The sequence below is a fragment of the Aquarana catesbeiana genome, linkage group LG07 (genome assembly GCF_042186555.1).
Source record: "Aquarana catesbeiana isolate 2022-GZ linkage group LG07, ASM4218655v1, whole genome shotgun sequence".
Lineage (NCBI taxonomy): Eukaryota > Metazoa > Chordata > Amphibia > Anura > Ranidae > Aquarana > Aquarana catesbeiana.
In genome coordinates, this window is record NC_133330.1 from 25,193,924 (window position 1) to 25,218,592 (window position 24,669).

The 24,669-nt window shown below is 44.8% G+C and overlaps 1 protein-coding gene across 1 annotated transcript in view; it reads left to right on the forward strand.

Annotated features, from left to right (window-relative positions):
• The window catches only part of USP19 (ubiquitin specific peptidase 19), a 176,648-nt gene that overhangs the window by 30,747 nt on the left and 121,232 nt on the right, over positions 1-24,669 (forward strand). The window contains exons 2-5 of the mRNA XM_073591813.1: positions 764-1,042; positions 9,505-9,633; positions 13,303-13,439; positions 15,620-16,093. Of these exons, the coding sequence (XP_073447914.1) occupies positions 901-1,042; positions 9,505-9,633; positions 13,303-13,439; positions 15,620-16,093 (882 nt within the window). The 5' untranslated portion in view covers positions 764-900. The remainder of the gene's footprint in view (positions 1-763; positions 1,043-9,504; positions 9,634-13,302; positions 13,440-15,619; positions 16,094-24,669) is intronic.

The window sequence follows — 24,669 nt, forward strand, 5'->3', positions numbered from 1 at the left end:
ATCTCGCGCATGCGCGATTCACCGGCCGTAGCGCCGATTTGTTTCTAAAGTTGCCATAACAATGGGCGGCGACGGAGGAAGGTCCCGCCCCGTTGTTATGACAACGTCACAGTACTGCCCACAGACTCCTGGGAAATGATGACACATTGTTTCCCAGGAGCACAGGCGAGGGAGGAAGTGACCAGGAGCTCCGCGGGCCAGGAAGTGGCAGATTAGGGGGACTACATAGCAACAGGGCGATTCTGGTAAGTATAAAAAAATTTTTCCTCCAAATGTGTTTTTATAGGTTTAGAGGAGTCCAATTCTGGAAAAAAACATTTCAGGGCAGAGCTCCGCTTTTAAGACTAGATGGGCAGGAGAACAGATTTGTTTGGCAGGTAAACATCTCCTTTCATATGTCGGTCTTATTCGTCTTCTGCTTTCACCTCTTTGCCTGCTGTTCAGCTGCAGCCTAAAAGCAGAAGGCCCTCAGTCACTGAACACCTGTAGGCACCTTCAGCCAAGAGATCAGAGGAACTTGTACGCACAGGTACAGCCGCTGGTGCAGGTATTCTTTTGTGTGCGCCTCCCTCCTTTCCACTTCATAGCATGAACATGAATGCCCTGGCAGTGCAAACTTTCATACCAAGGGCTAATCCTTGAACATCTTCAGAAGGTCTAAACTTTCTGTATGGTCAGCTGAAGGAAGACTATTTAGACAGTTTTTTTTTTCCTGCTTTGATGATATGATAGGTACTGAGTGTAATCCTTTGTCTGTCCACAGATTATTTCTTCCTTTGACGGAGCGTCTACCCACAGAGAGTCGCCAAGATAGCTGGCCCAGGTAGAAAACGTCGAACCCCTGACCCAGACACCGTTACAGACCCTGGGGGCCCCTTTGTTTCCATCAAGCGGCAGAAGATGTCCCATCCTGCCGAGGGCGCCGGGCAGAGGAGGGTGACGCGTGGAACCGAAGATGCCATCAACAGAAAGAAGCAGAAAGATCGCATCAACCAGGAAAGCAAAGAAGGCAAGATGGTGTCCGGCGGTGAAACCAAGAAAGGTGGGTAATGGAAGGCCGCCTCTTTTTTTTTTTTTTTTTTTTTTTTTAAGCCAGTTTAGGGCTAACCTCTTATCAGTTGCCACCAGCTGAACCAATCGGAGTTCCCTAAGGCTCCATTCACACTAGCGCGTTTTTTGATGCATTTTGCAGAAATGCATGGGAATTCTTTAACATGGGTTCCTATGGAACATGTTCACATCAATGCCTTTTTGTACCTCTGCATTTTTGGAAAGGGTCGGGGACTTTTTTTCATGCAAAATGCAGCGTTTTGCATGTAATAGAATTCAATGGACCAGCATCAAAAACGCAAGTGCAGCGTTTTTGCAGCGTTTTTGGCCTTTTTTTTATTAATTTTTTTTTTTAGACTGTATACAGTCTAAAAAAAACTTTAAAAAAAACGCTGTAAAAACACTGCTCAAAAACGTGGCAAGCATCACAAAAAAAACTCCAAAAACGCTCAAAAGCAACATGCATAGATGTGAATCGAGCCTAAGGCTACTTTCACACTGGGGCGGTACCGCTGTTATAGCAGGGCTTTTCAGCCGCTAGTGGGGTGCTTTTAACCCCCGCTAGTGGGCGAAGAAAGGGATTAAAGCGCCTGTGTTGTGGCACTTTGCAGGCGCTTCGGCAGCACTGCCCATTAATTTCAATGGGCAGGGCGTTTTGGAAAAGCTGTATACATCGCTCCCGCACTGCCCCAAAGATGCTGCTTGCAGGTCTTTTTTTTTCCCGTTCTGCAAGAGCTCCGCCCCATGGTCTTACTGGGGACTGGGTTAGGTCTTATCGGACAAGGTATTGGCAGTTGCTTAAGGCCCCCCTTTCACACTTATGCAACTCGTCCTGCGACTTGGAACTGCAAAGTTGCATGACAAGTCGTACCCCCATGATTTCCAATGAGTACCGTTCATATCTGTGCGACTTCAAAGTAGCCCCTGCACTACTATGGTCCGACTTTGATGCGACTTGAGGTCCATAGATCTCAAGATTACACAGGCATTGCTTCAAGTCGCACAAATGTGAAAGGGGCCTCAAGCGGAACTTTCCCCATAACAAGTAACAATGTTTAGCAACATTGTTTAGCAAGGAACAAACATTCCACATGAATAATTATGCTACCAACATTAGTGTGTGCTGTAAGTTGCCTCCAGCATTGTTCCTGTTAGGCAAGTTGTCACCATGGCATTGCAGGACAAGTGAGCTCCTTGTGGCCGTCACCAAGCAACTGGTAAACAAATGACTTTTTTTTCACATAGTTACCAGACACACACAGAGGCCTGAGCTACCAATGCATAGCCTATAAAAAAAAATTAAAAAAAAGTGTTCTTCTTAAATAGCCAAGTCTGAGTGAGTGTCAGTCATGACATAACAGAACAAGGTTTAAAGCTAAATTCCAGCAATTCAGCTCCTTAAGTCCAAGGAGGTGCATGACCTCTCCTTGGCTTGAATTATTTGCATCTTGGCAGTTTTTTTTTTGTTTTTTTTTTTTTTGCACTCCTTGAAGACTGTTATCGCTGTATTTCCAGAGCCCGACGCTGGTTCTTTTAGGTCTAAGCATCCTCAACAGTTATAGTCAGTGCAGCTGCAATGCCTGCCCCTTCTCTCCTCCTGCCCAATTAAAGATGCTTTTTTGTATTATGTAAACTCGTTCATAAAATACAAAGGCTTATCTACATGGGCAGCAGAGGGGAAGGGATGGGCATAGCTGCTCTGTGTGCCTCTTTAATAGAGAGAAGTTCAGGGGATGCCATACACCTCCTTGGACTTCACTCACAATGTGCCTGCACTTTTTACAGAGTGGCTGAATTTCTGGAATTCTGCTTTAAGGGCCAGTTCACACCATAGAAACGCAGTCCGGATGCGCTCCAGATGCTTTTTTGCATGTGCGTTTTTGATGCGTTCCAGTGCGTTTTTGGTGCAGTCCAGTGCATTTTTTCCCCCCCATTTTTTTTTTTTCCTTAACCTCAAATAAGAACATGGGTGTTCCAGTGCGTTTTTTGGTGTGTTAAGGTGCATTCCTGTGCATTTTTGATGCTTTTTACAGCGTTCCAGTACAGTCCAGTGCAGGAAAAATGCAGCATGTTCTACTTTTTTTTTTTTTTTTCTTGAACTGGAACACACTAGAACTGCAAGCACTGGTGTGACCTATGCCATTGAAAACCATATAACCTACTTTCTATGCATTTCTTAATGCAGAAAAAAAAAACGCACTGGACTGCATGTGGTGTCAACTGGCCCTAAACCTCCCCTCATTTGAGCTCTTCTTTCTGTGTATCAGTCTTAAAGTATAACTAAAGGCAAAACTTTTATTTTTTTGATTTGGATTGGAACACCTGCCAGTTTTTATTGCTGTCTGTGTCCCAATTAAGGAGATTCTCCCTCTCTGTCCTGTTGACCAGTATCCTTGAAAGGGAAAGTAAAGAAAATCCCAAATTTTGGGTTGTTCCCAGAAACTTAATTGAGGGGAAATCTTCCAATGGGGACACTAGTTCAGTGACCTGGGGGGTCCCTAAGGGATTCCCTTAATTTGCAGGGATTTCCTCTCACTTCCTGTTTTGGCTTTGGGACAGGACATGAAGGGAAATCTCCACAATGGGACACAGATGGCAAAAAAAAAAAAATTGGACAGGGGTTATAACCCTCCCTTGCTCTATCCAAAAAGAGGGGGGGTTGGAGTTTTTCCTATTCTACTTTAATTTTCATGTGTCCTAGTCTGACTTCTCTCTACAGCGACTGGAGGTCCATGTTTATAAGGCACAGTAAATTGGCTGCTTCAATGCAATACTCTGCAGCCGTGTGAATCTGGTCAAAGGATCCTTTTTAAAGGGCCTGTTCACAACAGAGTGTTGTGGTTGCATGCAGTTCGTAGTCTTGCTATGGTGATGCGTTTTGAATGGCATCCATTGTACCTGTACTGCACCCTTCTTGCATTGAAACATGCCCGCCACACACAGACATGAGCTTTTTCTAGTTCTTATTTTTTATTTTTGTTCGTTCTGTACAATGGTTTTGCATCTGGTGTTTTGTGAACACCTCATGTTAAAGTGATTGTAAACCTTGTAAAACAACCCATTCAGTTTAAAATAGAAATGAAAGGCAAAACATTTGTGTGTACGTACACAAGTACCTTTTTTTTTTTTTTTTTTTTTTTTTTTTTTTTTTTTTTTTTTTTTTTTTTTTTTTTTTTCCTCTGTTCTGACTTGCATAAGGCTCCATGCACACTGGACGTTAAAATAACGTTATAAAAACGCTAGTAGCTTTGCAGCGAAACATTTTTTACCGTTTTTTGCAATAGTGTTCATTAGCGTTTTTCCGCATTTTTTTTTTTTTTTCAATGGATCAAAAATGTTGAGCCATGTTTTTGAGCGTTTATCTATGTTTTTGAGCGTTTGGCGTTTTTTGTGGTCAGGAAAACGACTCCTGAACACGATTTTATGGCGTTCAGAAAATGGCCTATAAACTTTACTGCTGATAAAAGTTCAAAAACGTCCATGTGTGCATGAACACATAGGATAATATAAAGTGTAGTTTATGAGCTGTTAAAAAAAAAAAACGCCCAAAATCCAAAAAACTGCCGTTTTTATAAGCTCCAGTGTGCATGGAGCCTAAGAGCTGGGGGGGGGGGGGGGGGGGCAGCAGCACACTGACCTTCCCAGTGAATGGCTGTGCAGCAGGGGGCGTGTCAGGACGAGTCTGATAATTGGAGAAGAGCAGCCAGAGTTCCCAGCACAGCTAGAAAAATGACCACGGTGTGCACTCCTGCTTAGTGTGGTCAGTTTTTTTAATAGGAAAGCAAGGGGACTGGCAGAAGCACCAGGGATTTCACACAAAGGAAGCAATACTAAGAACAGGAGACTTTCTCATACAAGTACATGGTAAAGAAGGCGCATTGGGAATATAAAGTGTTGGGGTAACAAATGCTTTAACTGTGCCATAGAGATATGCAGCGCAATATGACCCGGCCCCTAGGATTGGGCTGCAGTGCAAATTAAAAGCGAACTCCAGATTTAGCAGCACATTGTGTTACACCCACCTACTATAACAGCAGAGCTATGTGTAGATTCCTCACAATAAAATAAAAAGGTTTCTTGGTGAGAAGTTTGTTTCGGTTTCTCTGTATTGGATGACTAGTATGGTAATTAGCTGACCTTGTAAACATTGCGAGCCAAACCGGTTTATGTCTGAGCCCAACCCGTGTTGACTTTGTCGGGAGTTGGTATCGGGCATGCTGAGTCTGTACATGTGAAGTGCAGGAAGGAAAGTTGTCTTTTGTCTTATTTGTAGGCCAGTAAATCACCTGACGACGCTTACATTTTCAAAGAATCGTCCTTTACAGAAGTAGGCGAAGGCTGAAAGTAGGGTTGCCGCCTGTCTGGGGTTCACCCGGACAGTCCGGGATTTTAACCTCCCTGGCGGTAGGATTATTTCAGATTTCTGCGTCTCAAAGCGCTACAATTATTTTGCGTAGAAATTTGGCGTTTTATATTGTAGCTCTGTAATTCTTAGCAATAACACACTTAGATCTGTCCACCAAGAGTCTAGTAGATATCCCGGGTATGATGAAGTTTTGAAGCACAAAATCCATAAATTAGAATATAATAAATAAATAATTAAAAAAAAAAATAATATAATAATAATAAAATAAATTTCCCCACGATTCACTATCGCTCAATTCTGCAAGTGTTCTAATTTACTATCGCTGTTTTCTAGCTGGTCTAAAGCCACTTTTGATGTACAGGGACACTTTTTTTGGTTGCTATGGACAATCTCCAGTTTCCAGGCAGAAAGAACAATATATATATAATATAAAACTGCATGCAGGGCATGGGCCAAAGCACTGGGGACAAAAGGGATGTGAAATAATTTCATACAGTACTGTAATCTGTAAGATCACAATACTGTATGTGTTATGATTTTTACATTATTGGCCGTCAGGCTCCGCCCCTGTGCGTTGCGACGCTCGCAGGGAACAGAGCCTGGCACAGAGGCTTCAGGTGGAGGACAGAGCCCGCAGACACAGCGGGGGAACATCGCAGGATCCCGGGGACAAGGTAAGTAATGCCGCACCAGGATCCTGCAATGCAATCCCGAGTGTGGCTCGGGGTTACCGCTAACGGTGCTGAAATTTAACCCCGAGCCACACTCAGGAATACCGTCGGGGAGGCTACTCATGTGTCCGGCTTTTAGACCACCTGAAACCCGGACACAATATTCAGAACGGACTTTGGCTCCCCAAGTACCACAATTGTCAAATGTGCATAGGTGTGCACACAGGCCCCATCTCCATACACGGAGAGGAGAGAGGGCTTGATCTGCTCCTCTTCCTCTCGCCCCTACCCCTCTGTCTGCCCCACCCACACTCCAATGCCTGGCATTCTGGGCCCCAGGAAAGGGATGTGTGGGCTGGAAGTTTGAAGCTCAGCAACTGGCAGATACATCATGGTAGAAAGGTGTCGATGCCTGAGCCTCCATCCTCGGGTAATTGAGCTCACCATCCAATGTCTGTGACTGAAGGCTCCCCCCTCCCTCCCTTCTCTCTCCTGCCTCCAAGCAAGTGAGTACACTAAGGTAAGGGAGAATCTGATGTAAAGGGGGTGCCCTGTGGACTCTGATCTAAGAGGGGCTTTGGGAAAACCCTAATTTAAGGGAGAATGCTGGGAACTCTGATGGAAGTGGGAAGTTTGAGCAGAAACCCCCTTACATAAGAGTTTCCCTTTACACCAAAGTCCACAGCATCCCCCCTTAAAAATAAAATGTTGCTGTGCGCCACTAAAGCGCTCGTGTTTGGCTTGAAGAAAAGGTGTCAATCCCAGCTGAAAAAGCATAGTCCACCTTCAATCCCTTTTTTTTTTTTTTTTTTTTTTTTTTTACCTTGGTTAGTGCCTACAAAGCTGGTGCAGCGTCCGTGGATTTAAAATGGCCGCTCTTCTTCCTCAGGGCAGTTCAGAGTAATTCAGATTGGTCTGCGCCGGCTCAGCACATCGCTCTGATCCCTCCAGGAGGCCGTACAGCAGGGGGGTGCCCATGTTAAACAGAGAAATTCCCAGCTCAACTTACCAACCAGCCAGCAGCAAACTTAATTGTCTTGTGTAACAGTTCACGTTAAATGGGGGTTTAGCAGCAGGGGTGCCCAACCTTTTTAAAGCAGAACTTCAGCCATTTTTTTCATCTTTCCATCTATTACATCTTCTGCCCTTGTTGTTGTTTTAACTTTGGATAGGAAAACCTTTTTTTTCTGTCAGTAAATCCCTTATACAGCCCACTTCCTGTTTCTTGTCTGGTCATTAGACTAGGCTTATGACCTCATGTACAGCTCTCTCTCTAATTCTGGTGAGTGTTTGCCAGGAAGGGAGGGGGGGATGAGTCATAAGTGGGCCAATGAGAGCTGGAGGTGTGCCTCTGTGTCTATGTAAATCCAGGAAGTGAACAGGCAGCAGCTTCAGCTGCCCACAGTTCTAATGGCTGCAGCCAGACTCAGTGGAGGGAGATTTCTGCAGCATATATATATTTTTTTAAAGGTGTTTATTTTCATTTTCAAACAACAAAAGGAAAACAAAACAAAAAAGTACAGACTGTCCTTACATAAATGTTTCTGCAGCATATTTGGCAAGTACAGAATCGCAGTATATAAAAAATAATATGCAAAGTGGTTGGAGGGAAGCTTCAGAATGGCAAAGATGTTTTTATTACAAATTATGTGAGCAGACTGCAGTTCCTCTTTAACAATGAGGGCCTTGAAAGCAACTTGGTAACAGGTCTCGGGCCACAATGAGCGGATCGGGCAAATTAAAAAGAAAAAAAAAGAATTGCGCTGAATAAGTGAAAAGTGTTACATGAATTAAGCAGTGACAAAATTTAAAAAACACAATTAATGCACAGAATGAATGTGAATAAAAATGAATAAACCCTCATGAAAGCTGCTTGTAGTCTAAAAAATAAATCTTAAACTGCAGTGAAAGAGGTGGCCCTAAACCACCAATATAAAAATAAAATTAAAAGTCCAAGTGATTGACAAATATTCATCTGTGAAAAATGGGAAGGAATCCACCACCAAAGACAGAAAGGGTCACTCCTTACCGAAAGGCCACGATCCCCCACTACAGAGGATCATAGCTCGCAGATACACATTAGCACTGGCAACAGGAACCCACATCAGCATCCACTAGGGGTCGTCACACCGTCAGCAGTGAACTCGTGGAAGGGGCGTACCATAAAACGAGAATGGAACTCGCATAGCGTAAAACCATAAAAAAAACTTTATTCCCAAACTCATAAAATGAACACTTACAGTATTCCAGAAAACAAAGAGCCTTAAGTCCGGTCCGTTGGCCGTATGGACTCGGACAAACCCGTCCTACTGAAATGGAGCACAGATTGGAGGTGACGTCAGCACGTCGTCTAGCTCCACCCTACGCGTTTCGTGACATCATCACGTCTTCCAGGGGCACAGGCGGCGCACTACGTCACCTCCTTAAGTAGTCTCAAGTCTAACCAAGCCTCGGATCAGGCAAATGACCGGTCGATGTCCACTCTGCATATGCAGAAGAGTAGACCACACACAGCCCCCACTCTACTTTATGAGCCCTCTGATCTGATCCACGGAAAAGGACAAATCCCCTTCGTTTTTTTTTGTTTTTTTTTTAAGTGAATTGTATTTGAGGTAGGCTGGTGTAAATGGACACAAGTCCGCTTACATCTGCCGCTCCATAGAGGTGAATGAAGGGTCCTATTGGGTCCACCTAAAAAAAAGACAGGCGGACCTAATAGGACCGATTGTAATGGGCCTAAGGCTGCTTTCACACAGATGCGCTGCGGTTTACCCGCATTTCGGGTGCAGCGCAGTGCGCCTGTGCACTTTTCTATAGACTTCTGTTATATCCTGCAGGTGTGGTGAACTTTCTGAAAGTGCATTACACCTGCAGGTAATGACGGAAGTCTGTGGCTCAGTGCAGGTAACCCCCGCGGGTGCACCTGCAGTCCAGTAACCAGTGCAGAACAGACGTGCCCCATATACAGGTGCATCTCATAAAATTAGAATATCATGAAAAAGATCATTTATTTCAATACCCCACAGATTCTCTATGGGGTTTAGGTCAGGCGAGTTTGTTGGCTAATCGAGCACAGCGATACCATGATCAATAAACCAGGTATTGGTACTTTTGGCAGTGTGGGCAGGTACCAAGTCCTGCTGGAAAATGAAATCGGCATCTCCATAAAGCTGGTCAGCAGAGGGAAGCATGAAGTTCTCTAGAATTTCCCCCCCAAATTATCACTGACTGTGGAAAATTTTGCATTTCATTTGGAAATTAAGGTCCCAGAGTCTGGAGGAGGAGTGGAGAGGCACGGAATGCAAGTAGCATGAGGTTCAGTGTGAAGTTTCCAGTCCGTGATGATTCTTTCAGTCATGTGGGGGATAGTAAATGCCTGTCTTGATTCGCTAATGGACATTATGTTCTGTTTTTCAGAAATGATGATTGATTGGAAGCAGAACTCTGAGGAAATTATCGTTCGACTGAACACCGGTCCGGGAGCTTTAATCGTGGAGGATGTCAAGACAGCATTTACAGACACTGACTGTGTCATCAATTTGCCAGGTAAGCTTTACGATTATCCAGAGTGGATTAATTTCTGGACAAGCTCCTACTTGAAGACAGTCGTTCCTGTTTTGTATTGGTTCTGTGCAGCTTCAGCATCATTGGGTCTCTTGACCCCTTATTCTGCCAGATCCCAGGTGTATGTCCTCTGCACTGTATTGGCAACATTTGATGGACAGATTAGGACACCACCTATCAGCTTAGTGTACCTACATCTATGTAGTTTGGTGGCCATCCTTTTAAAGTGGATGTATACCCGCTTTCACATTTTTACCTACAGGTAAGCCTATATAATGAGACTTGCTTGAAGGTAAAATAAATATCTTATAAACCTGTACGATTAAGGAGATATTCACCTTGCATGCAGCCGCTGACGTCAGCGTGCCCACTGAAGGAACGGCCTGCTTGTGCCATTTCTGCAGGGCCCGTGCCGTGACCGGCAGCTCCAGTGCGCATGCGCGGGAGTGACGTAATCGCAGCTCCGGCCAATCATACTGCAATCATGGCACAAACTCGGAAACGCGTCAGCCGTGTGTCGGCATTGTTCTAAGGCAAGTATTTCGTAATGAGCTAGTATGCAATGCATACTAGCTTATAATGCCCATTGTCTTGCAGTTTTTTGTTTTTTTTTTGGAGGTTTACAACCTCTCCTAGGATAAAAATCTTCTGTGTGCAGCAGCCACCCCAGCACCCCCTAATACTATTGAAGGACTCATGCAGCTTGGCGTGTAAATTGCCATCATCCCTATATATATGAACAAGTCAGTACCTGAGTGAGAGATGGGATTTTTTAAGGCAATTTTGAAATACCCAAGATGTATATATTCAAAAAAGTTCTATTATTACAAAAAACATCAACATATTAAAAGATTCCCAAATAAGGGTAATGCGACAGAGAAAACGCATGTACATGTATCATAATATTGCATAGTGATCATCTAAAAAGTGGTAGCACCCCACTTCTCATGATTAAACCATCCATACAAACTCCAAATGATGGTGAGTAGTGGGAATGTCCAACGCGTTTCGAAATGTGTAAAAATTATTATCTTCTTCAGGGACTAATACCACTTCTGAAAGTATAGTGTACAAATGCAATTTAGAATCCAAAAATAAATACCATATGAACATTTTGACAATCATAGAATATCAAAACTTACATAGCCCCTATATTATTGGAGAGAGCATTCCCTCAACCTTGATGGTTATCATCAAGACCCGAAAAATAGCCTTTCACCATATAAAGGGACCACTGGAAACAATCCTTTGAAGGCACCCAAAAACTGGGGAAAAAGAGGGGAAGGCCCAATGTTCAGACTGCAAAGCTTGATCTATACATCTTTTGTATTTCAAAATTGCCTTAAAAATCCCATCTCGGAGGTACTTGTTCATTGCACCCCCTATTACTTACCTGAGCCCCATCTCTGTCCAGCGATGTCCACGAGTCCCTTGGCCATCCATGTCTCTCCCTCCTTATTGGCTGAGACACAGCAGGGGTGCCATTGGCTCCTGCAGCTGTCAATCAAAGTCAGCGAATCAGGAGAGAGGGGGCGGGACCGAGCAGGCAGCTCCATGTCTGAATGGACATACGGAGCTGCAGCTCAGATAGCAAGCTGCTTGCTGTGGGGGCACTTGACTGGAGGGAGGGGCCAGGAACCGCGGAGAGGGACCCGAGAAGAGGAAGATCTGGGTTGCTCTTGGCAAAACCACTGCACAGGGCAGGTAAGTATAAGATGTTTGTAAAGTCTCTTTTTAAAAAATCTCTGGGGTGCGATTTGAACTATGGTTTGTATGGCTGAAATCGCACCGCATTCACACCACACTCGTGCATGAACTCCCCCCCCCCCCCCCCCCCCCCTTTTTTTATTTTGAATCTGATTCTGCAAATCGCACTGCGTTTTGCAAACCGATTTACAGGGTATCGTTAACTTTTATAGTGGTTGTTAAGCCACTTGTATAAAATGCACCTATCCCCTCTGTATTAGAACAATAAGTTCCCCTGTGTCTGTGTTGCATCATAAATATGCTTGTCTGTACTGATAACACACAGTTTTCCTGCAATCAGTTTCCTCCTTTCTCCTCTCCTCTGCCCGGCTGACAGTTCCAGTGGGCTGGGCCGAGCGCTGACGTCAGCCGGAGAGGAGAGACAAAGCCGAGTGAGTCACATGATCACAGGAAGACTCTGTGTTATCGGTACAGATAAGCATATTTAAGGTTATAACACAGACACAGGGGAACTTATTGTTCTAATAAAGAGATGGGGATGGGAGCTTTTAATGTTAAGTATGTCGGGGGGTGGACGGGTGGACTCACACAAGCAGACAGTCCGGGGGTAGGGGGGCGGACACTGACACAAGCAGACAGAGGGGAGGGGGGAGAGGATGGAGGAGAGAAGACACAGGAGACAGAGAGCAGGGCTGCATATGACAGAGGCACGTACACTGACAGCAGTGTCAGGGTTCAGCAGCCCCGATATATTGTGGTCAGCGTACAGGGGAAGGGTATAGCCAGGCAGGATCAGACAGGTATTACAGGTGATACAGGGGGCCAAATGACACAGCACTGTGTTGTATAACATGCTTTAAGGGAACAGGACCTGTTTGTTAACCCCCCCCCCCAAAAAAAAAAACGCTTTAACATACACTCTGCAATCGGTTGGCATGAACGGTTTGCAATTTTTATGCGGTGCGCAATTCGCAGTGAATGCACACCACATCCAGTGTGAACCGAGGTGAAGGGCCCGTTTCCACCAGAGCTGCTGTGGTGCATTTGGTGGCGTTGCCTAACGCAGCCACAATGGAAATAAACTGACGGTATTCACACACATATATGCACTGCTTTGCCTGGCATTGAGCTAAAATGATGCATGTATATACGGCACAGCCACACTCTTCTCCCTCTTCTGTGTGTGTCGCTTCTGAGTCAGACCAGAGTGATTCTGATTGGTCAGTGTCGTCACAGAGAATCACTAATCATACTGAAAGAAATGCAGAAAAAAAGGGGGAGACGAGCGGAGATTTCAAATCCTTGGCTTGCTATACGGGCTGCTTGGGCAGCTCATCAATCTCCGGAGGTAAATACAGCATGGATTTGGGTGGAGGTAAAGTGACAAGAAATGGCGCCAAACTATCAATGTATCAATGAGTGAAGCTGCCCCTTTAAAGGTGAATAAACACTCAAGTGGATAAGGGTGTGGCGCTACCCCAAAAAAAAAAAGATAAATAAAATACTCTATTAAAATCAAATTGGGAATCTAATGCCTCTGATTATATATAGAATATAACTAAAACACGATTAACAATCAGCTTCAAAAGACTAATAAAACAATCAAGAAAAAATCCAATGAAAAAAATTTAAAACGCTGTGATAAAACGTAAAAGAGTTCATAAATCTTGTGAGCGATTCAGTTCTAAAGGTGATAAGCGTGTCAAATCACCCTAAAACATACGTGGGGTGTTCACACTCGCCAGCACTTTTTGTAAAAAAAGAAAAACTCAAGGTTGGTAGATATCTCTACACCAGCGACACAGGTAATGATGATTCCTTATTCTTTGAACTTCAGGCAATCCTGCTCAAACAAAGACATAGGAGACACAACAAAACAGGGATTTGGGTGGACCTTCTGTAAAAGATGAACTAACCATTTAAGGAAATGTTTGTGTATTCCAGAGGGCAGTCAGTGGAATTGTCACTTCCATGAAGAGATCGAAGGATCCTGCAGTAAGATTCAGTATAAAGAGAAAGGGAATTTCCTGCAAGTCATCCTGCAGAAGAAAATTCCTATGAACAAGTGGCCCAGCCTCCAGGTGAGATTCGTCGGGGTAATATTACGTAATGTCTGGGCCTGTTTACATTCAAAAGTCAAACTTCGGTCAGAGTTTTTTATTGCTTGTTTGTTTTTTTTCTTTTTTTTTTTTTTTTTTTATTGCAACAAAATCCCCTACTGTTAAAGTTGTTGTAAACCCTGTACAACCACTTTTACCTACAGGTAAGCCTATATTAAGGCTTACCTGTAGGTGCTTGAAATATCTCCTAAACCTCTATGGTTTAGGAGATATTTAGAAAAAAGCAGAGCACTGATGACTACGGCGCATGCGCACTTTAGAAAGGACACGTGGTGCCATTTCTAATAGGGTTCATGCCTTGACTCGAGGCAACGGAAGCAAGAGGGGTGAAGATGGACGCTCGCTGCTAGTGGGGACAGCAGTGACATAGCAGGCTTCGGTTTCAGGTAAGTGACACTTAATGGGCGACTATGCTTTACCTTTTGCATCGAAATAAAGAGAAAGTAAAACCCACAAGGGTTTACTTCCTCTTTAACTGAACAACTGCAGCAGTGCCTAAATAAATCACCTTGCAAGGTGGCATCCGCAGGGCTTGATCACTCTAGCATTAGAACAATATCCACAATCTTACCTCCTTCACCTGGTCTTACCGGTCTTGTGGGCGCACTTGTATAGTCTTTGCAGGGCACCGCTGACGTTCTGTGCCTGCGATGGGCGGATCTGTTTTGTGATGCTCCTGTCCATTCACATCTTTTACTTCTTTATGGACAGCCGATGCAAAGGTCGGTGTTTCCTGGAAGGTAAATGGCGGCGCTGTGTGGCTCTGTGGGTGGGTTAGTGAGCTGCCCAGTCACAGCTCCGTGTAAATTTTCCAAGAATCGTTGGAAATGTAGTTTTGTGGGCCGCGGCTGGATCCCGGGGGAGGAAAGGACATTGATGAAAGAATGAGAAGTCACAACAGTTTAAACATTTTATATTGGAAATGCTTGTAAGTGATGCATATTTTTTTTGCCAATTTGATTGAATGATGGGAACAGAAGTTTGGAAGGTTATGGTCACCTTTTTAAAGTGGTTGTAAAGACTGGAGGTTTTTCTTACCTTCAAGTGTTACTAAACCCAGGACGCTGCATTCACTATATCTGGTCTCCCACAGTACACAGAACATGGAAATGCAATTATTTTAGTAAATATAAACTGCTAAATACCTTTTCTCATCAGCAGTATATAGCAGTCTTGTGACTTATATTAGTGTCTGGTTAAAGCTTGTAGGAAGAGTTTTCATTCTCCTCTGAATGTCCTATGAGGCTGCATTGGCCCTGTGCTGATCACATGCACCCTCCACAAAAAGAAAACAAAAATAACTCACCAATCGGCACTGTCCAGACAAAGGGCCAGGGGTCCTGCAGCCTCAAAGGACAATCACCACCACCATGCACCCCCTCCTCTAGGAATACCAATGATGGAGCACTATTCCCCCCTTCCAAGAATACCCATGATGGGGCATTATCCCCCCCTCTCTAGGAATACCCATGATGGGGCACTATCCCCCCCCCCCCCCAGGAATACCCATGATGGGGCGGGCACTATTTCCTCCCCCTCCAGGAATACCAATGATGGGGCACTACCCCCCCTTTCCAGGAATACCCATGATGGGGCATTATTCCCCCCCCCCCCCCCCCAGAAATACCCATGATGGGGAATTATCCCCCCCCCCCTAGGAATACCCATGATGGGGCAGGCACTATTTCCTCCCCCTCCAGGAATACCAATGATGGGGCACTGTTCCCCCCCCTCCCCCCCCAGGAATACCCATGGTGGGGCACTATACCCCCCCCCCCCCAGGAATACCCACAATGGGGCACTATACCCCCCCCCCCCCCCGGAATACCCATGATGGGTCACTATTTTCCCCACTGGAATACCCATGATGGGGCACTACCCAAACCCCCCCCCGAAAATAACCATGATGGGGCACTGTCCGTCCGTCCCCCAAGGAATCCCAATAATGGGGCACTGTTTTTACCCACCCCCATTACCACTACCCAGAGCAGGTAGGTATGCCTTTACAACAGCTTCAGTGTGTCATTGTAAGAAGACAATCCATGTTTTTCACTTTACCTGACCGTCATAATGTTATGGCTGTTCTGTGTACGTTTTTAAAAATGAATGTTGAAATCTTCTTACTGTTCTTTACTTTTTAGAAAAAGAAGAAAGATGTGGTTAAAGAGCAAGGGAAGCAAACTACAATAAAAGAAAACCGCAAAGCAAAAGTACCTTCAAAATTATCTGCATCTGAAAAGAATCGGACCCAACCCACTGGCAACTCTGAGATAAAAACAAATAAATCTGAGCAGAAGAGCGCCAAACGAGGCCAGGAATCGGCGGAAGTCCCCACCAGAGGGAAGGGCCATGTCACAAGAAAAAGCGAAGCTAGCATAGCCGCCCCGAGCGGGCCACAGATTAGAAAAGCCTCGCCCCATAAACCCGTCTCCGCAGTCCCTGCACGGGATGCCAGCCCTCGCAGTCACAGAACTGTCAGCCTAGAGAATTCTACAAAGTGTGTGAAAAGTAAAGGGCCGGGCAAAGTTCCTGACCGGACTCAAGCCGGGGATAGCTCAGTGCTAGTAAAACCGGCAAGTCCCCTCAGAGATACTCAGAATGCTACAGGGGACAAGGTAAGACGGTTATAGGGGTCTTAATTCTAACCTGAAACTGCCCCTTAGTAAAAAAAAAAATATAACATAAGCTAGGGCTGGGGAAAAAATCGATTCAAATCTTGAATCGAGTTGAGAGGTCAAATCGATTTTTTTTTAGATTTTTTTTTTCACCGCGCCGGTCCTGAGATGCTGCGGGCATGAGTTTTTACAGGAGGCCGCGGCTTCGGCCTAGTCCCCGGCTTTGGCCGGACGCCGCGGACTAGGCCGAAGCCGCGGCCTCGCCTAAAAACTCCTGCCTGCAGCTCCACAGGACCGGCGCTGACACCGCGCCGGTCCTGAGGAGCTGCGGGCAGGAGCCTTTAGGTGAGGCCTCAGCCTAGTCCGCGAGGCCAGACGCTGCGGACTAGGCTGAAGCAGCGGCCTCGCCTAAAAACTCATGCCCGCAGCTCCACAGGACCGGCGCTGACACCGCGCCGGTCCTGAGGAGCTGCGGGCAGGAGCCTTTAGGTGAGGCCTCAGCCTAGTCCGCGAGGCCAGACGCTGCGGACTAGGCTGAAGCAGCGGCCTCGCCTAAAAACTCATGCCCGCAGCTCCACAGGACCGGCGCTGACACCGCGCCGGTCCTGAGGAGCTGCGGGCAGGAGCCTTTAGGTGAGGCCTCAGCCTAGTCCGCGAGGCCAGACGCTGCGGACTAGGCTGAAGCAGCGGCCTCGCCTAAAAACTCATGCCCGCAGCGCCTCAGGACCGGCGCGGTGTCCAAAAAAAAAAAAAAAAAACTCGATTCGAATCGTGAATCATGTGTTTGTTTTTTTTTTTTTTTTTTTTTTTTTTAAGAAAATCTCCCAGCCCTAACATAAGCTAAAACTTTTGTTTTTCTATTAGTTTTGGGCATGGTGGGGAAGGGTGAAGCTTAATTGTAGTCCCCATTAGGGGGTGTCCACTGTTTTGTGTGTGGTTTTTTTTTTTTTTTTTTTTTTCTTCTGGTCAGTAAGCCTTGGTTCACACTGATGCAATACGGGAAATGCAGCGAATCCTATGCGTTTCCTGCACCACATTGCGGTCGCACGCTCTCCATATGATCTGCAGCGGGTGTTAATGTTAGATTAACGAAACCCTGAAACAGTACGCAAAGCGTGGTGCGGTTGCCAGAATCGGATCGCATAGGTGTGAACACCCATGAGATATGATTTAAGTAGAAAAAAAAAAGGTCTTGCACCATTTTGGTGCGGATGCGATGCGATTTGAGCCATACAGTAGTTCTAAAAGCCTAAAGGGTTTTTACACCTTAGTGATTTGTAAAGGCTCATTTGTTATTTAAAAAAAAAAAAAAAGTCATACTTCCCTCCACTGTTCAGTTCGTTTTGCACAGAGTGGCATCGATCGTCCTTTTCTGGGGTCCCCAGGAGGCGCTATCGGCTCCTCCCCACATCGTATAACTCCCTAGGAGAAGCGCTCTCCCGGGGGGGTTACCTTGCGGGCGCGCTCTCGAGTCCAGCATTTGCGTCCATAGACGCAGAATGCAGGATTCTGCCCCGCCCCCTGGCGCCCGAGTCATTGGATTTGACTGACAGCAGCGGGAGCCAATGGCTGCGCTGCTATCAATCTATCCAATCAGGAGCCGAGAACCCCGGGCAGAGAAGGTAAGCGCGTCTCCGCCGAGGGAACAAACTGGCTCAGGTGAGTAAAACGGGGGGGGGGGTGTCACTGTCAGTTTTTTCACCTAAATGCATAGATCGGGGCTGCTCTGTGCAAAACCATTACAAACAGGAGGCAAGTATAACAATTAAAAAGAAAAGAAACAAAAATCAAAGCTTTCATTTCAAGTTGTTTTTAATCTAGTAAAACTTGAAGCTTTTAAGTAACTCGGTCATGTAAAAAAAAAAATGTAAAGAGCCATCCTATACATACACATTTATACTCCTTTCCGGACTGTTATGTGTTACATCTTCACTTTCTTTAAAGAGCTCCTTGTGTCTCTGCTATTGGACATATGTTCTGTTGCCAAAATCCTCTGCACCCAGGGGGGGACGGAATGGGACCCTATCTGACTCGCTCACAAGTATATATTGCCTTCTTTTTTGAATAAGGTGATTTTGCTCTGTCCACGTCTCCCTGTCTTTCTCGCATCTGTGCTTCTGCACGGTAACATGTGCCTGTGGTTGGCGTGCCAACATATAATTACGCAAGAATTTTCCACTGATGCCGGCCCATTTCTCAGGGAGCGTAAAAGCTAGGTTTACCCCTGTGTGTTGGTAAACAATTTTTTTTTTTTTTTTTTTATTTGGTTCTTGTTGACCACCACCATACTGGCATGCTGCACCCCTTGATACCTGAATGCTAAACCCACTCCTTACCTAGCCGTTTTTCAGTTTTCAATGCTGTGATAGTTTTACAATTACTCGGTCATACAGTGTACCTAAAATACATTTTTGAGACAGATTATGCTTTCTGTTTTAACTTTTTTACTGTATAAAAGGGAAAAAATTGGAAAAAAAAAATCCTTTTACTTTCGGATATAAAATTACTGCATAAAGTTTATTGCCCAAAAAGGAGCTGGAGCCTCAAGTGAATGAGCTGCCCGACAGAAAATCGCTCGTTCCGCTACATGTAGTGTGAATGGGGCCTCAGAGTACAAATTCACCTTACCGGTCTAGCAGGCTGGTCCCCCCCCCCCCCCGTCTGGCAGAACTGCTTCAGTCATCAACATCTTTTTTTTTTTTTTTTTTTTTTTGCCACTTCAGAAAATTCCTAGAGAGACTAATTCAGCTTTCTCGCTCATATGTCTCTTCTCATCTCTTCATCACTGTGGCGTATCTATTTTGTTTTCAACGGAAGGAAAATAATTATATAAAACCTAACCTCACCTAATGAGGCTCAGCCCTTAGTTCCCCTTCTCTAAAATTTTATCTTTATTTATAAATCTCTCTGTTTCACATATCTAAGTAAAAAAAAAGAAACCATATATATAACCTCCCGTCTCCCTCCCGTCTCCCTCCCGTCTCCCTCCCGTCTCCCTCCCGTCTCCCTCCCGTCTCCCTCCCGTCTCCCTCCCGTCTCCCTCCCCCCTAACCCTTGTGCAATGCCTATGATCTATTTGGTAGGTAGTTGAATCCTGATTTTTTTCTGCATAACTCCATGTTTTTTTAAACTCCTTCCAACATTTCCATTTGTCTACTTCTCTCTTTTCCTCTTTGTACAAAGAAAACTGCTCCATGGTGTGGGTCTCCTCCATGGCATTTATCCAGTCCCACATCTCCGGACTTTCTTTTCCCCACCAATTTTTGGGGATTAATCTTTTTGCTGTGTTTAAAAGATGTGGGACCAGAGATGTTTTATATTGTTTCACACTCCCTTCTATGCCATGGAAGAGAACCACCCACGGATCCTCCTTCACCTCAATTTTTGTAATCTCCTTTATCGAGCTCAAGATTTTTTTCCAATATTTTTTAATTACCGGGCAATTCCACCATAAGTGAGCCATAGTACCCATCCCTCCACAGCCCCGCCAACACTCTGCCGATTTCCCCTGTTGGAATTTACTTATCCTATCTGGCGTTGCGTACCACCTTGCCATACATTTATAATTCATCTTGGCCGTTTTTATATCCGCCGCTGAGCTATGGCCCAAAAATAACATTTTATTAATCGTGCTCGTGTCTTTTTGTGTTCCCAATTCCTTTTCTGATTTTTTGATGAATGTGGGTACCTCTGCTTCTTCTTCTTTCAATATTAATTTATATAACTTAGATATTGTGTTTTTTGTTTTTTCCGAACAACATAATTTTTCTAATGCTGTCAAATTTTCTCCGTATCTTATCGGTTGAGGTAAATTTTTCACGAAGCGGTCTAATTGCATGTACCTCCATTCATCTATCACCCATGTGTCAGTGTTTTGTTTCAATTCAGTAATTGTGACAATTTTCCCTTTTTTAAGTATTTCTCTAAGCTGTACTTTATCTTTTTTTATCCAGTTCCCACCTATATCTCTTTTCCCTGGTGCAAAATACTCATTCTCCTTTAATTCTATCAGGGGAGAATTATAAATCTTATCTAACTGTTTATATACTACATCCCATGTCTTTAAAACTATTTTTGTCAAACAGTGCGTTTCCTCATCTACCGTTCTGTGATTCGGTGGGTTCCAGATAATAGATCCTAAACGTGTTTTACTATAATATTTCTCTATATTCACCTATCTTTTTTCTTGGTTATCCCTAGCCCATTCTATTGCTCTTGATAAAATTATTGCTTTATAATATTTTAGGATATCCGGTACCGCAAGGCCCCCTTTGTCTTTATCTTGTTTTAGGGTCTTAAGAGATATTCTTGATCTTTTGTTTTTCCATATTATATTAGAGATTATTGACTTCAGTTTTCTAATATATTCCTGTGGGAGTTTAATAGGTAACATTTGGAATTTATACGTGATCTTAGGCAAGAGGACCATTTTTATGGCGTTAATACGCCCCATCCATGAAAGAGGTTTTGTCTGGAGTTTTTTCCCTTCCCTCTTTATTTCATCCAAGAGATGGATATAGTTTTTTCTATATATCTTTTCCGGGGAGTTCGCGAGCATTATTCCCAGATATTTGATCTCTTTTTTCCAGCGGAATTGGAAATCTCTCTTCAGTTTTTCCTCCTCCTATTTTACTCACATTTATCTTTAGAATTTCCGATTTCCCCATATTGATCTTAAAATTAGTTATTTCGCCATATTGTTTTAATATTTTAACCAATCTTGGTAATGTATTTCCGGGGTTACTTATATAGAAGAGCACATCGTCCGCATAAGCGGCCAATTTGTGCTCCTCTTCTCCCACCTTAAATCCTTCAATGTCAGGGTTATTTCTAATTGTTGCAAGAAGGGGTTCTAGGGCCAACACGAAGAGAAGGGGAGACAGGGGGCATCCCTGTCTTGTCCCTCTCTTCATCTCGAAAGGTGACGACAGGGTTCCGTTGATCTTAATGGCCGCCTTGGGTTTTCTATAAAGTGCTTTGATCCGTCCTATCATCTTTGGGCCTATTCCTATTATTTCTAGGGTTCTTAACAGGAACTCCCAGTCCACCCTGTCAAACGCCTTTTCGTCGTCAACATCTTTTAAGCGGGGTTTTCACTACTGGTCCTGTTTAAACTTATGATTGATGCGATTTGGTTCACAGCAGTCATAAGGTGCAGAGCCACTCTGACTGGCTCTGTTTGCATTTGGCCTGAGATTTGCTCTGAGTGATCACAGACATTGTGATTGTGAAGACAGCATTACAAACAAGAACATTTTTAAATGTCCTGTTAGAAGAAAGGGTACGCCATCCAGCTGCACAATGGCTGGTCAGGATTCGGTTAAAGCAGAACTTTACCCGTAACAACTTGATAACAAAAATGTCCTTTAGCAATGAACATTCACCATATTAGCAAAAGTATTGTGACACCTGCCTTTACACACACATGAACTTTAATGACATCCCAGTCTTAGTCCGTAGGGTGGGGTGGTCTGCGCTAATAATCAGACCATTGATGCCAACCCGTGCCCACCAGGATGCCAACTGGTGCCCATCATTAATGCCTGTCAGTGGCTACTCATCAGTGCCCATTAGTGCAGCCTCATCAGTGTTCTTCAGTGAAGGAGAAAGCTTACTTACCGTATTTATCGGCGTATAACACGCGCCGGCGTATAACACGCACCCAAGTTAAGGAGGGAATTTTAAGGAAAAAAACTTTTAGGAGTAAAGTTTAAGGAAGAAAAACTTACATTAAAATGCCCATCAATGCAGCGTTATCGGTGTCCATCTGCAGCCTTGTCAGTGTCAGTGCAGCCTTGCCCAGTGTCCAGTGCAGCCTTGTCAGTGCAGCCTTGCCCCAGTGTCCATTGCAGCCTTGTCAGTGCAGCCTTGTCAGTGCAGCAATGTCAGTGCAGCCTTGCCCCAGTGCAGCCTTGCCCCAGTGCAGCCTTGCCCCAGTGCAGCCTTGCCCCAGTGCAGCCTTGCCCCAGTGCAGCCTTGCCCCAGTGCAGCCTTGCCCCAGTGCAGCCTTGCCCCCGTGCAGCCTTGCCCCCGTGCAGCCTTGCCCCCCCGTGCAGCCTTGCCCCCGTGCAGCTTTGTGGGATCGCCGCGATCCCTGCCGTCATACACAGCCCTGTGTAAATTTAAATATGGCGCCGAGACAGCAGGGACTCAGCGGAGCGCTGATACACATAGCCGAGAGTCCTCGGGTTTTCTCGGCGCCGCTTACAGTCCCGCCTACAGTCCCGCCCTATGTGTAGCTCCACTCCGCCGAGTCCCTGCAGTCTCGGCGCCGTATTTGAATTTCCACACGGCTGTGTATGTCGGCGGTGATCGCGGCAATTGCCGCGATCGCTCCGATCACACACAATTGGGGGGGGATCGGCCTATAACACGCACCCACGATTTTCCCCTGATTTTCAGGGGAAAAAAGTGCGTGTTATATGCCGATAAATACGGTATTTACAAAATTGTATAGAAACGAAGAAAACGTTTTTTTTTTTTTTTGTTTTTGTTTTTTTGTTTTTCTTTATTTTTTTAATTTTTATTTTTTTCAATATTTTCGGTCTTTTTTTCTATTTGTTTAGCAAAAAGAAAAGAAACCCAGTGGTGATGAAATACCAAAAGAAAGCTCTATTTGTGGGAAAATTATAAATATATTTCATATAGATACAGTGTAGCTTGACCACGCAATTGTCATTCAAAATGCGACAGCGCTGAAAGCTGAAAATTTACCTGGGCAGGAAGGGGGTGAAAGTGCCCGGTATTGAAGTCATTAAGGCTGTCAGCAGATCGGCCTCTACAAACTTGTCAGTGCCTAAAAATGGAGAGCAACTGAGCATGTGCAGAGCAGGGTGAGACGGCGTGTTACTGGATTTTAAACAGTATAGGCACTTATTTTTAATGTTGTACATAGCTATACCTGCAATAGGGGCCAGCCTGGAGTCATCCAGCAGGACTTCATTTTCTGATTAAAGTTCCACTTTAAAGAATAATTCCAGGCAAATGTCTGCCAATATCCACCCTCAACAATTCGTTTGAATTTAAATTTGAAATTTCATAGTCCACTTACTAGTTCTCCCATTGTAACTACGTGTTCTGTCTTTTCTTATATTGAGTTGCCAGATGGCTTGCAAATTTTTTAAATCTAACCTAAAGGAGTTACACCCCCCCCCCCCCATAAAAAAATTAAAAGTCAGCCACTACAAATACTGTAGCTGTTGACTTTTAATATTAGGACGCTTACCTGTCCAGGGATCCCGCGATGTCTGCACCCTAACCGATTTTTGGATCGGCTCTCTGGTGCTGCCGCCGCCGGCATTCTTGGTAAAGGAAACCAGCAGTGAAGCCTTTCGGCTTCACTGCCGGTTCCCTACTGGGCATGAGCGAAGCGTGCTGCACTTTCTAACTGGCTCGGCGGCAGAGGAAGGTGGAGGAGGGGGCTGAACTTCCGAGGGATGCTGCAAAGTGGGGAAGGGTACCTGTCAAAATGTGGCACCGGAGGGGGAGGGAGGAAGCAGATAAGGTTCCACTTTTGGGTGGAACTCCGCTTTAGGGTAAAACATTTTTTTAATTTTGGATAGAGTGGAGAAGGATTAGCACATTTGTCAGGTTTTTATTGTTGTCTGTGCCGCCGTTAAGGAGATTCACCCTCTATTTGTCCTGTTCACCTTAATCATTGAAAGTGAAAGTAAAATAAAATCTCAGGTTTTCGGGTTTTCCCCAGGACAGGATTAGAGGGGAAATCTTCCAATGGGGATGCTAGTTCTGGTGGCAACTAAGGATTCCCTTACTTTGGAAGGATTTCCTCTCACTTCCTGTTGTCTGTGGGGCAGGAAGTGAAGGGAAATCTCCCCAATGGGACACAGATGGTGCAAAAACTGACAGAAATTATAACCCTCTCTTACTCTATTCAAAGAAAAAGTTTTGCTTTTAGCGCTACTATTAAAACAGGCTTTCCATGGGATTGATTCCTTTGTATGCTGATGGGTGGGAGAGGGAGACGGTCCAACAGAGAGAGGAGAGCATTGGGGGTGTTTATCAGTGCAGAGATTTGATGATGGTCAAGTGGCAGGAAGGAGACGGGGCATTCAGCCTCCTTTCAGTCTTCTAGTAGTAGACAGGGAGTTGTAATCTGTGTGTTGTGCTACACAGAAAAGTCTGCAGCACCCTTGGCAAATGGTAAATGTTTACTTGAGAAGGTTGTGAGATTAGCAAGGATGCAGCTTCTCGATGATTCTGTTTCTAAAAATGACTCGGCTACATATTGTCGTCGTCCCCAGACCCCCCACCCCACCCCCCTTTTGTATCTGGTTGCCAAATGTAAAATGGAGCTGCTTCTAAAAATAGTAACCCGTCATTCTCTCGTGGTCACTTTCCCACCATCCTAAAATAATTCCATACATTTAAAGGGAAACTGAGCACTTGAGCAACTGAAATGTATCCATGCCCTTTAAGAACCTTTAAAGGGGACTCCGTGGCAGGCGGGAAGGGGTTAAGACATCAAAAAGGTCTACATGTGAAAGCAGAGTGTTCATAACTTGCCTTCTGTGCAGCCCGTATTGCTGAGAAATGGTCCCCCTGAAGTTTCCTGGGAA